Here is a 13,530-nt window from a genome sequence, read left to right on the forward strand (position 1 = left end):
CTTTAGTGCCAGGAAAGCCTACTAAAGATCAATGTCATTATCCATGATATCTTGTAAATATCATCACATGGATAAGCAATGTGAATTCAGAAAAAGTATGCATACAAACAGCACTAACTTGTGGCTGGAAGAAGAACTTTAACTGTGCCCAATTTTATTCTGTCTCATACTAGAGCTGCCTTGTTTTCGTTGTGCATATATGAATGCAAGCAGCTGCCTTTCTGATGTCGAGCTACTTGCACTGAGATGGAGAAACTGCTGAAGTCATGAGGCTGCTCCAGGCAGAGCCTCATGTGAGTCATATGAAAGCTCCACACTGCTGACCTCTGGCAAAAAGGGAGTGAGAGAGGACAAGAGAGGCAGAGGGGGAGAGGTTCAAGTGTGGGTTTTCTCCTTGAACCTGAAAGACTATGGGTCAAGAGCTGTGTGCTAAGAGTCTACAGCCTGGGTGCAGCTGCTATCACCGTTCCAAAGGAGGCGAGACACACAGCAGCCGGAGGAGTCAGCCTGTGACCATGGAGGCTGAATTCCAGGTATTGGTATCCCAGGAGGAGCATCTTTCTCTATTGATAAACCAAGGAGTTCAGACAGACGCTCCCTTTCTGAAGCAGAGGTCTGATTCCTTCTGCGGTAGGTCGAAACCCATAAAAAGAAAATTCTATTAAAGTCAGAGAATTTATGGCTGTAGTTATCAATTGTGGGGATGTGCTTGTAAACCAAAAGGGAAAAATAATCCTTGACTTTGTGCTGCAAGAAACTCCCCTTGACTTGAAGTGGAAAAAGTGGTTCTTCTCCTGAAATCTCTAAGGTACTACATTGCAGAGCTGACAGGCTGCAGTATTGGTTTGTGGTGGATTCAAAATTCCAGTAATTAGCTCATATCTATTAGCCATGTCGTGCTAGAAGACTATTCCTCTAAAGTGATAAATTACACAGATGTGTATGGGGCAGAGGAGGCTGAGTTAAAGAAAAAACGAAAAACATGTATCAAGGAGATTCAGGTTAACCTAAGCATTAAAGGTAAATGTATTCAAGTGAAGAAAGATTGCAGCATTTCCGCAGATGATACCATTATGGTCGTTTTTTTTTTGTTGTTGTTTTTGGATCTGACTTTCAGAAAGGTATCTTTTGGGGGTGTAGGAAGAACCTTAGAAAACATCTTAAGGGTGAGAATCGGGTAAATTAAAAAAAGATGGTTTTGGCAGCGGCTGAATCTTGATTTTGCATAGATTTTACTCCTGCGCTTTCTTTTTTCTCTAGCTAACAGACCTAAAAGAAGCATCAAGCTGCATGACTTCATTTCACCCCAGGGGAGTGCAGGGGGCTGGTGCCCGGAAGTTTGAGAGTAAAAGGCCACGGAGTAATAGCGATTCTTTCCAGGAAGAGGATCTGAGGCAGGATTTTCAGTGGGTGAGTGAACCGCTGACGCTGATCTAGAAGAATTTTATGTGTGCTGGTCCCGGGAAGCTGGTCCTCAACTTCCAGGACAATTACTGAGTGGGCCTTCCCAGGTAGCTTCAACAATACTGTTTCCCTGGGGGGGGGGGGGAGCAGGGGAATCAACACTAAAAATAAAATAAAAGAAAAAATTGATCTTTCTGTCTTTTCCACCTCTCACCCCTCCCCTTCCTTTCAAGCAGAGGAACAGCCTCCCTTTTGGGGCCGCCTCATCCTACTTGAACTTGGAGAAGCTGGGTGAAGGTTCTTATGCTACAGTTTACAAGGGGATTAGCAGGTGAGTTACAGTTGCAGGAGGCTTTAAAAGATGAGGGCTCCATCCCCCTCCTTTTACATTATAGAGCCAGATGACACAATACAGAAGTTCACAGCGTTTGGAACCTGTATAAGACACCAGGGCCAACAGGGAGAGAGACATGATGACTTAAATAGCCTTAAAAGAAAAATAAACCTGTCCTACTCCAATTAAAACCAGCTCACTAAAATGTTTATCAGCCTTTCCTCTCTTTTATTCCATTAAAATAAAGTAGACTTTCTCTACTATTAACCAAAAAGAACAATTACTGCCTGGTGGGAAACACAATTGGGAAGGTATTTCTAGAGAGTTTTTCATATGTAAGTCACAATGATAAAGTTTTACAATTGTAATTTATTGAATTTGCTGCTAATTCTTCCACCTTGCCTTCTTATAAAAAATCTGAAGTTGGTTTCTGCAAAGTATGGAGTATGCAAAAAAATGATAAATCCTGAGTTTTCTACACTTGCAAAATATGCAAATAACTGGAGAATAAAAATACTACTTATCCAAGACAATTACCCATTTTGGAAAATTGAATTCCATTGCCTTTTAGGGTGGGAAGTTTGGAAGGTCTTATTTCTTTCATTTATCTTACTTGGATGGAGAAAAATAATGGCTTAATAGTGGTTAAATGTTAATTTTAGAAATTTAATATATAAACAGTACAAAATTAAGTACTTATTATTTATCTTAATGGTTTGTGATTTTTATGATTTTTTTACTTGTTAAAACAAGATTATAAGGGAAATACAGTTTAAAAATATTGTATAGAAGCAAGATTTAATTCACACCTGCAGATTGTCATAGGAATTAATGATATAAAAAAATTATTTCTCCTTCAAGAAACTCACCAGGAATAGGATGAAAAGTGCATTGGAAGTACATGTTCAAGTGCACAGGCTTATAAGTAGAGGTGTGCAGCTCACTTAGGGATTTATAATAGAATAAATAAAAACCTGGTCACAAATAGTCATCAAGGCAGGACTGGATAAATAATCACCATAGTGTGAAATTGTATGCAGCCATGTGCAGTATGAAGTAGATGTACTAATATGAAAAGATGTCCAGTATTTTAAAAGAAAAAAAGCAAGTTACCGAACAATACATACTCTTTGATCCCTTTTAGAAAAAAAAAAACCACTCAGATGTATTATACATATATAGATTTGTATGTACATAAAAGAGTCTGGGGAAATACACAAGAGATTAGTTATTTCTAGTGGTTGAAACTGGAGCAGGGAAACAAAGATCACTCTTAAACTTCTCACTTTATTCCCCACCACAAAGGCATTACATTTATAATATAAAAATATGTTCAAAAATACCGTAAAGATAGATGCCAAAAAGGCATTTGGTAAATTCAACATCAATTTCTAGTTTTTAAAGCTCTGAACAAAACAGAAATAGAACGATAATTTCTCATTACCATGAAGGATATTTCAAATCAATAGCACACACACTTTTCTGTTAATTACAGAGACTTTCCTGGTATGATTGAAATAAGGCAAAAATGACCATTATCCATAACTGACAAACAATGTCAAAAATAATTTTTTTGTATATGATATCATTGTCCCCCTAAAAAAACCAAAGAGAATCATCTAAGAAACTATTAAAAGTAGTAACAGAACAATAGGTAATCAGTTACAAAATCAATATATACCTATTAAGATTGTCATATGTATTAGAAATGATTATTCAGAAAATATAGTAGGAAAAGTTCCTCTCATAATAACAACAAAATGTGATGATTAACATTAAAAAGCAGAGCAGGATTTATGTAAAGATTTACTAAGGGACATCCAAGACTTAAAGAGTCAGACATTCATTCATTCTACTAAAGTCTATTAATTTTTCTAATTGTGATATTTATTATGTGTCACATACTACTTAAGCTAATAAGAATACATTGGGGGCTGAGGTTGTAGCTCGGAGGTAGAGCGCTTGCCTAGCATGTGTGAGGCACTGGCTTCAATTCTCAGCACTGCATATAAATAAATAAAAGGAAGGTTCATTGACAGCTAAAAAAAAAATGCATTGGAAAACAAAAGAGACAAATATCCCTGCTCTTACAGAGTGTGATGGGGGTGAGATAAACAGTGAATAAATCAGTAAACTACTGAATTTGTTGAAGGGTGAAAAGTGCCAGGGAGAATGGAAAATGGCCTGCGTGGTGGTGCACAACTGTCATCCCAGCTCCTCAAGAAGCTGAGGCAGAAGGAATACAAGTTGGAGGCCAGGCTGAGCAAAGTAGTGAGACCCTGTCTCAAAATAAAAAGGGCTGGGGAGGTGGCTCAGTGGTAGAGCACCTCTGGGTTCAATCCCCAATAATTCATAGAAAAGAATGAAACAGAGAGAGAGAGAGCGCCAGAGTTGTTGTTGGATTACCGTTTTAAATAGGGCTCCAATAGGAGGCCTGGCTGAGAAGGAAACACTTGAACAGGGAACCTGTTGGAGGCAAGGAGTGAGCTATGTATTAGCACAGTGGAAGGCAGGGGAGACTGCAAGTACAATAATCCCTGGGGCAGAGTCAGCCTGGCATTGGAGGAGACAGTGGACAGAGATGAATGCAGGCAGGAGGTCGAATGTGTGCCCCAGGAGATTGTGTAGGTCTTGTACAATGACCAGTCCAAGGACTGTTTAAGTACAGGGTATTTGAATTAAAAATTCTAATTATGTGGCTGGGAGTGTGAAGCTCAGTGGTAGAGGGCTTGCCTAGCACATGTGAGGCCCTGGGTTCCATCCTTAGCACTGCATAAATATAGATAAATAAAATAAAGGTATTGTGCCCATCTACAACTAAAAAAAGAAGAAGAAAGAAATTCTAATTGTGCAAACATGTCAGTGATTGTCTAATTTCAAGTTTTGATGTATTCTAGATATAGTGAATTCTCAGAGAATTAGACCCCCTTAGACACCAAAATCTATGAATCCTCAGGTGTTTTATATAACAGGGGGCAGTATTTGAATATAAATTAATACCTAATGCAATGTAAATGTTATGTAAGTAGTTGTTACATTGTATCATTTAGAGAATAATGACAAGAAAAAAAAAAGTCAATACATGTTCAGTACAGACATAATTTTTCCCAGATTATTTTCAATCTGCAGTTGTTTTAACAGATACAGAACCTACAAATACAGAGGTCCAACTGTGTATTCTAAACTACAATAATTAAAATTATGCAGCACAGGGCTGGGGATATAGCTTAGTTGGTAGAATGCTTCCCTCACAAGCCCTGGGTTCAATCCCCAGCACCAAAACCAAAAACAACAAAAAAAAAACCCAGCACAATATAAGGAAAGACAGATCAAAGAAACTTGGTTTTGAAAAGTTCAGAACAGTTAAAGATCCAAGTATCACTAAAATATATAATCATGGTGTATTAAGGAGATAAATGAAAAAGAAACATACAAGAACTAGAAGAAAAGATAAGTGTATTTTTTGTAACTCTTAGGCTGGAAAGTCTGTGTCTAACACTCAAATCAGAATCCATGAGAGAAGATAGGAAGTGTCCCTGGTGCCCCATATATCCAAGTATGTTCTAGGGATCCCCAGTTCTGAGACACCTTAATAGATGTTTCATTGAAACAGTTATGGACAAATCAATATGGGTAGCCCTAGAACAAAACCAAATTCAATTCTTTATTATAAATTCTTTCAGTATTTTAAAAATGTCAGTGTATACTGTGACCTTCTAAGAATAATCAAGAAGCATTTTCTAAACATATTTGACCAAAAAAAAACTTTTCTTGGGGGAGAGTAGGGTAGAATTTTACAGAAACAGGCTCTAAGCAAAACACTTTGGAAAATACTGAACATCATAAAAATCTTTTTAAGTTCAAAACTTCAGGGCTAGGGATGTAGTCAGTGGTAGAGCACTTGCCTAGCATACATGAGACTGTGGGTTCGATCCTCAGCACCACAAAAATAAACAAACAAGTAAATAAATCTTCAAAGACATTATAAAGCAAATGAAAATAACTGGTGAGATGTATATGTAAATATTTCAAAAAAAGTAGGCAATTTAGGGAAAGCACAAAAGAAATAGAAATGACTATGAAAACTCACTTGCATAAGTAAAAAAATTCAAGTGTGATAACGTCTTTAACTTATCATATAGGTTAAATGTGAAGATAGAAACAAAAACATCCAAAAACAACAACACAAAACCCAGTTTGGTGTGGATGTGCCAAAGTGATATGAGAGCTACCTGAAAGATTCTTCAAAGGACAAATCTGCAAACATCTGAAAAACGAAGTAAAGTAATATCAAATTATAACCCAAACAATAAAATACCTATGAGTCCATACTGATATAAATAAATGGTTCAATAAGTTAATAAATAAGAGAGGAGAAATAAATCTCCCATGTAGAATTCCACCCAGTTCTCAAGGAGGTAGATCATAGCTCTCAATTCCTTGCATGTAGTGACATTCATCCTGAAGTACAGAATGGAAAAGGGAAAGAGTAACTTCCCAGTAGAGAAACCTGACAAATGCTACTCCAGCCACGTGGTTAAGGTCCACATCATAGGACATACGTCATGTCCACAATAGGTATCCTGAATATAATGTGAAGATGGCTCCTCCCCAAATTCATGATCCCAAACCAATCATAAGAAAAACAGAAAGATCCCAAGAGAGGAGCATCCTACAAAATACTTGACCAGTATTCCTCGACACTGCCAAGATCATCAAAAACAAGGAAAATCTGGGAACTATCATAGCCAAGAGTGGCTGAAGGACACATGACAACTGAATGGGATCCTGGACAATAAAAAGGACCATTAGGTACAAACTAAAAAAATCTTAATCAACTCTGGGCTTTAGCAAATAATAACTTATCAATGTTGGTTCACTGTCTTCCTAAGTTTTCTGAAAAAGTGAAACTGTTCTTTAAAAAAAAAAAGAAATCTAAAAATACAAAAATAGAAACAAAACCCAGCTCAGTGTTAGCAAGGAAGTGATGGAATGGCCACTCTCATGCCATCATTGCGTGATCACTTAGTGAATTCAAGTCAATGAAAACATGGGCACTGAATACCCTTTGACTCAGCAATTCCATATCTACCTAAGGAAATAATAATTAAGGCTGTATGAGAAGATGAATCTTTAAATATGATCATTATTGTATTTTTATAGTAGTCCAAAGGTAGAAACAATTTACACACGTTTGGAATTGGCTGAACAATTTAGTATGTTTATATGATGAAATATTAGGCCATTATTAAACATCATACAACACAATAAGGAATGATAAGAGAAAAATGTTAAATGGAGAAAGATCAGATTTACTGATAATATGATATAAATCCTGCTCTGTAAAAATAACATTTATAGTTGGTTGTGGTGATGCAGGCCTATAATCTTAACTACTCTTGAGGCTGAGGTAGGAGGATCACAAGTTCGAGGCAGCCTGGGCAACATAGCAAGAACCTGTCTCAATATAAAAAGTAGAAAGGGCTGTGGCTGTAGCTCAGTGGTAGAGCACCATAGGGATCAATCCCCAGAACCCCACAAACCAAAGCAACCCAACATATTTATACCTGCATTAAAATCTCTGTTCTTTTTCTTTTTCCTTCATTCCTTTTTTTTTTTTTTTTTTAATCTCTGTTCTGGGCACTTGGCTTACAACACAAACAAAACAATGAATAAGGGGAGAGTAGGAGGACAAGGGGGAGAGAGAGAGAATGGTGAAGCCTGGGCAGATCAGGCAGCACTTGCCTGATCAGGAGGCTGTTGTAAAAGTCTGGCTGGTTTTTGAATGGAGAAGTGACTTGTTTTGACTTTGGTTTTTAAAATGTGCCCCCAGCTACTCTGTTCAGTATAGATAGATGGAGTACAAGTATTTAAGCAGGGAGATGGTTAGGAGACCACTACAAGGAGTCAGATGAGAAGTAAGAATATCTTAAAAGCACAAAAGGGAAATAAAAGAAACAATGCACATCAAACTATTATGAGGGCCGGGCACGGTGGCACATGCCTATAATTCCAGCGATTTAGGAGACTAAGGCAGCAGAATCACAGGTTCAAGGCCAACCTCAGCAATTTAGCAAGATCCTAAGAAACTTAGTAAGACTGTCTCAAAAAATCAAAAGGATGCTGGGGATACAGCTCAGTTGGTAGTGTGCTTGCCTCACATGTACAAAGCCCTGGGTTCAATCCCCAGCACCCCTATAAAGAGGGGGTTGATTTCTCTGTGCTTCTATTTTATTCATTTTTTTCTATAATGAACATACATCACTTTAGTAGATATAGTGTTGTTAAAATATATGAATCATATATATGATATATACTTTACATATATATATAAAAAACTTTGGAGAATATTTTTATGTACTTATATGTATAAATTTTTTTGTTTGGAGATAATTGTAGATCCATATGCTGGAATATATTTTGTCAGAAAACTCCTTTTCTTAAGCCTTCTTTTTCTATTGCTGCTTTGAACCATGTCAATAAGTGAGTGCCATACTTCCCATCCCCTTTTCTAGAATAAATGGACAACTAGTGGCTTTAAAAGTCATCAGCATGAATGCAGAGGAAGGAGTCCCGTTCACAGCAATTCGGGAAGGTAAGAACCGGAAAAGCAAACCCAAGAGATCTGTTTTGATTCCTGGATTTGGTAAAAGAATGCTTTGAGTTTATCTGTTCAACATCTGTTTTTTTATATTTATGAAAGAAATATTACCATTACAATTTTATTCTTGATGCCAGTTTTCTAAGAATACTTATACTACTATTTCATTATTTATTCTTGAGGGCGTTAAGATTCAAAACTGTTATATCACTTGACCAAAACTTTGACCTCAAACAGTGTTTCTGAATACGTTCCAAGTGTTTGGCCTCATGCTGGTTGTGAAAACTACATCTATACAACACCAAAAAAATTCATATGGAATTTTTTTAAAAAAAATCATACAAATTATTAGTGGGAAATTTGCCTAAATGTAGCATGTTTCTTTCATCATAGTTGAAAAACTCTTTTGGGAAGGCATGCACTTTAAGTGTTGTGTCTGTATTTCCTTTGTACCCTGGTTGGTATAGCAAGTGAGGAAGGATGGACTTGGGTTTGCATTGTAGGTCTACCATTACCAGTGGTGTGGTGTTGGGTAGGTTGCACAAGACTTAGTTTATTGTAGAGAGAAGATAATAATAGTCCATGTTTCACAAGTTGCTATGAGGATTAAACAAGAATATATATACAAGGCACTTATCACAGAGTCTGTTTTCAGACTTCAGTAAATGTTGGCTCTTATTATTCCATTCTTGCTCCTTTCTTTGGATAATTTCTTGTTAAGCATAGAGATAACTAATAATTTACACCATAAAAATTGAAAAGCCAGGCTGAGGTAGGAGGATCACAAGTTTGAGGTCAACCTGGGCAACTTACCAAGACCCTGTCTCAAAATAAAAAATAAAAACGACTGAGGATATGGCTCAGCAGTAAAGCACTTGGCTAGACTGGGTGAGGTACTGGGTTTGACCCTCAGTACTACAAAAAGAAAAAAAAAAGAAAAGCCAATAGAGTGAATAAATCATTAAAAATACAATGTATCAACTTTTTTACATGGGCCATTTAAAATGAAATTGAGATTACTGTCCATTTCATCAAAAAAACAAAAGAAATGCCTTTCCCTGGCTTTTCTTTCTCCCCCTTTTATCTTCTCTTCTTTACTGAGCACATATTATGTGCAAAGCATATTGCTGAGTGTTGTGAAGGATGAGAAAGCGCTAGTCTCTTTTCTATGTGGTTTTCCATGTGGAGCAGATAATTCACGGAACAAGTGTGTAAAAGATATTGTAAATCAAGACAAGAACCAGTGGTCTCATTATGGCTAATGGAGTCAGTAGATGCTGAGCTTAGGATGGGTTTATGCAAACAGGCATGGAAAAAGCAATTCAGCAAATGAGTTTATAACTGAATTTAATGCCATTTTCAAAGTCTTTCAGAGCCTCTGGGGAATACATCACTTTAAATTGAAGTGGAAGGGCCAAATGGCTGTCAGCTTAGCCAGGGACCCATCCTGGTAGGATCAGGTGCATTCTGGGGAATGCATGGTTTTAAGTGTGTAGTACCATGGAAGCTGCATTTACTGATGTACTTATTAGTGGTCCCTGTGAAAGATGATCATGTTTGGAAGAAATGTGTGGACAGGACAAAGAGTATTTCTGAATAGAATAGAAATCACCAGATCACTCTCCTTCAGGGATGGGATCCAGGTCCAGGTTCACTTCATTCTCCAGTTGTGGCCTTTGTGAGCTTGATTGTGTAAGGCCAGTGTTGCTGCTTAGCTTTTGCCCACAGCCAAGCTTTTCAGGTTGACATTTGAGGCTAACAGTGAAATCTTTTTGCTGGATTTGCTAACAGATGGTTCTCAGCATGGTTCAGAAAAGCTGGATCTGTCTTGTTCCGTATGCTAGATGCTTCTTTCATTGCACTTTTACCAACGAGCTGCCTCCCGGTCACAGGTGCTTACAATTACATTTAGTATTGAACTGAGGACATTCTTGGTTGGTTTTATGAACTTCCCTTACTGAAAGGTTTGCAATGTATAATAATAAAAACCACAAAAGGATTTTTGACACATTGGAGGTTGTTAGGCTTCCAGTTTCCAACAACGAATGTTTCTTTTTCCATCAGTATAAAAACTTGGAGTCCTTGTCAGAGAGGCCCTCTCCCTTCAAGATGTGAGGCCTCATTTAAGAACTTTGGCACTGTCCCATTTCTCCCGAAAGAACTCGAAGGATGTGCGCCCAGGGAGACAGGAGGTTAACTGAGTAGGGCTGGAAGGCAAAATAAGAACAGCTGGAGTTCATTAGTTAAAATCTAGGGTCACTAGCTAAAAAGGCAACCGAAAGCCAAGTGCAGAAAAACCAAGTGAGTACCACAGCCTGCTTTAAAAAGCCTTGAAGCAGGAATTACTTCTGAGCAGTTTGGCTGCTCTGATGGCATAGCAGCCAGAGACATATTGAGGAGGATTTTGCTACATGAAGAGTCTCTCTGTATGTTATAGGGAGAATACACGTGGCAGTTTATTAGTCTGGTCAAGTACAATACTATTTGTTTTTATTTGATCTTGACATATAATATTATGAAATTAGCAAAAGTATAAACAGCACTAAGGAAAATGTCTTAATTCAAGTTCCAGGTCCTTTTTATACCTCTTTCAATTTTCTTAACAATTTTCTTTAGCGATAGGTGTTATGATTGCACTGTAAGACACAAACTAAATCTGATTCAAAAATCCACAACTTCCTATGTATTCATTCTACAAATATTTATTGAGTACCTGTGGTGGCCAAGCACTCTGCTGACTGCTAGGTATACAGCACTGCTCATGTTTCTTACATTATTTTGCTAATTAAAAAGATCAGAAGCTTTTGCAAAAACTTCTGTCTTTCACAATTGGCTCAAAATTATATTTCAAATGTTTCTTCTCATAGCTAGAAGAAAATATGTTTATGTTTTTATATCAGGATGAAGAGTCTTCATTTTATTCAACTCTTCATCAATATCTTAGTAATATACCTTATTTTAAATATCTTTGTACAAATGTTCAACTTTTGGTTTAAACCTAGGACCTTCGATTATTACCAATATTTTCTTAGGAAGCAATTGTATAATTAACCTTTTCTAAGAACCAGGCATACAAGGTAGCCCCTCTCCATAATCAATTTTTTAAACCCCTTCATGAACTCTTGGTAGTAAAAAGTGTTATTTTTGTTGTAGAGATGAAAGAATCTATCTGAGTTTCAGAGAGGTTAGGTGACTTGTCCAAGGTCCCAGAGCTAGTAATAAGAGTTATTAGGTATTAGAATCCATATCTATTCTATTTAAAATTTTTTCTACTTTATTATATAAATTTGGAAATGCTTGGTCTAAGCATTTCTTTTTTAACAAGATTAAAAGTGAAAATAGAAATCTGTTTTTATGATGTTCTCTGTATGAAACATTAAGGAAAATGCAGAAGAAACATTTTTAAAGAAAATAATATTGTATATTTAGCAATTCTGATTCTATCATTGATTCTACAACACCAGTAATTGCATTCTCTAAATTGGAAAGTTTCAGCTAAGGATCTTTTAAGACCATTTGCTTTTAGGAAAATTACAGAGTAATTATTTCCAATCCATACAAGAGAAAAGTAAGCCAAAAAATAGTTCAAGGAGCCTTGCTGAGGTCATGGGATGAGACAAAGGAGGAGTGTGATTCGAATCTCAGAATTGTTCCTGGTGTGGTAGAGCATACCTGTAATCCCAGCTACCTGGGAAGCTGAGGCAGGAGGATAGCAAGTTCAAGGCCAGCCTGGACAATTTAGCAAGACCCTGTCTTAAAATAAAAACATTGACAAATAGTCTGCAGTGGAATGCAAGCAAATCACATCACCCACAGCAAATTCACATGTGCATGGTTAGATCTTTATAAAACAAAATGAAGGTATGTGATGGAGATTATAATTCCAGAAAAATCAGATGATAATCTCCTCCTCCTCCTCCTCCTCGGCCTCCCCTCCTCCCCCTCCTCTTCCTCTTCTTCCTCCTCCTCCTCCTCTTCCTCCTCCTCCTCTTCTCCTCCTTCTTCTTCTCCTTCTCCTTCTTCTTCTTCTTGCATCAGGGATGGAACCCAGGGACATTTAACCACTGAGCAACATCTCCAGCCCTGTTATTATTTTTTTATTTTGAGATAGGGTTTTATTAAATTGCTTAGGGCATCCTAAATTGCTTAGGCTGGCCTCAAACTTGCAATCCTCCTACCTCAGCCTTTTGAGTTGCTGGGATTACAGATATGTGCCTCTGTACCCGCCCAGAGGATAACTTCTTATCTGACATTTGTCTTAATGTTTATCTAGATTGTATCTTTTATTGGCATGTATAACTTGACTCATTGACCTGATTCCATGTCAGAGAAAATGGGACTATAACTGCAACCCCAATTTTTTTTTTTTTTTTTTTTGTAGTGCTGGGGATCAAATTCAGAGCCTCATGCCTGCTGGTTCAGAGCTTTACCACTGAACTACACCCCCAGCACACCGACTCTTTTTTATTCAATGTCTAGTGGGAGTTGAGGTGGGTTGCCTTATTGACTCCTACATAAACTCATTACAAGTGGCCTGCTCTTTATTAATTCTCAGTACTTATTGAGCACCACATTCAAGGCCTGTGTTAGTGCTGGAGATGGGAAAATAGGGATGGATTCAATCCATACTCAAGGAGCCCACAGTCTGGAGAGGACTCTGACCTGCAGGCACTCACCACGACTTGGGGAGGCAGCCTTGCTCTCCCTTGTCATCATCTTCCATATTTTCTTCACATCTCCAGGACAAGGAAGAGACATTGTGACTCATTGCACTTGAAAAGCATTACTTTTCCTAAAACTTCATTAAGCCACAAAATCCAATGAAATGGACAAAACCAAGATATTAAATATTCTCTTATCATTGTGAGATGAAAGTGATAATTGCTGAATTTTGAAATAGCTTAAATTATCATATTACTATCTAGATTTGTAGATATCTTATGAACAGAATCAAAATCAACCATGCATGATTTTTCCTGATCTTTGGGATTGTGTTTCTTTTTTCATGTTTCTTCTGATTTTCTGGATGTTTTCATGATCAAACCAAGTAGATACATTCAAAATTCTTACAACAATACCTGGGATGGCCTAAATACTCAATGAGTGTTAGCTATTATCATTGACATCATTTATAAAATTACTTCATTTGCTTTTTTCTTTTGCAGTGCTGGTGGTTGAACCAGGGCCTTAT

The 13,530-nt window shown here is 37.2% G+C and overlaps 1 protein-coding gene across 1 annotated transcript in view; it reads left to right on the plus strand.

Moving 5' to 3' along the window:
* Positions 1 to 410: 410 nt before the first annotated feature.
* Positions 411 to 13,530, plus strand: part of Cdk15 (cyclin dependent kinase 15) — an 89,821-nt gene continuing 76,701 nt past the window's right edge. The window contains exons 1-4 of the mRNA XM_026405349.2: positions 411 to 533; positions 1,261 to 1,410; positions 1,641 to 1,735; positions 8,254 to 8,333. Of these exons, the coding sequence (XP_026261134.2) occupies positions 411 to 533; positions 1,261 to 1,410; positions 1,641 to 1,735; positions 8,254 to 8,333 (448 nt within the window). The remainder of the gene's footprint in view (positions 534 to 1,260; positions 1,411 to 1,640; positions 1,736 to 8,253; positions 8,334 to 13,530) is intronic.

This window comes from Urocitellus parryii, chromosome 1 (genome assembly GCF_045843805.1).
Source record: "Urocitellus parryii isolate mUroPar1 chromosome 1, mUroPar1.hap1, whole genome shotgun sequence".
Lineage (NCBI taxonomy): Eukaryota > Metazoa > Chordata > Mammalia > Rodentia > Sciuridae > Urocitellus > Urocitellus parryii.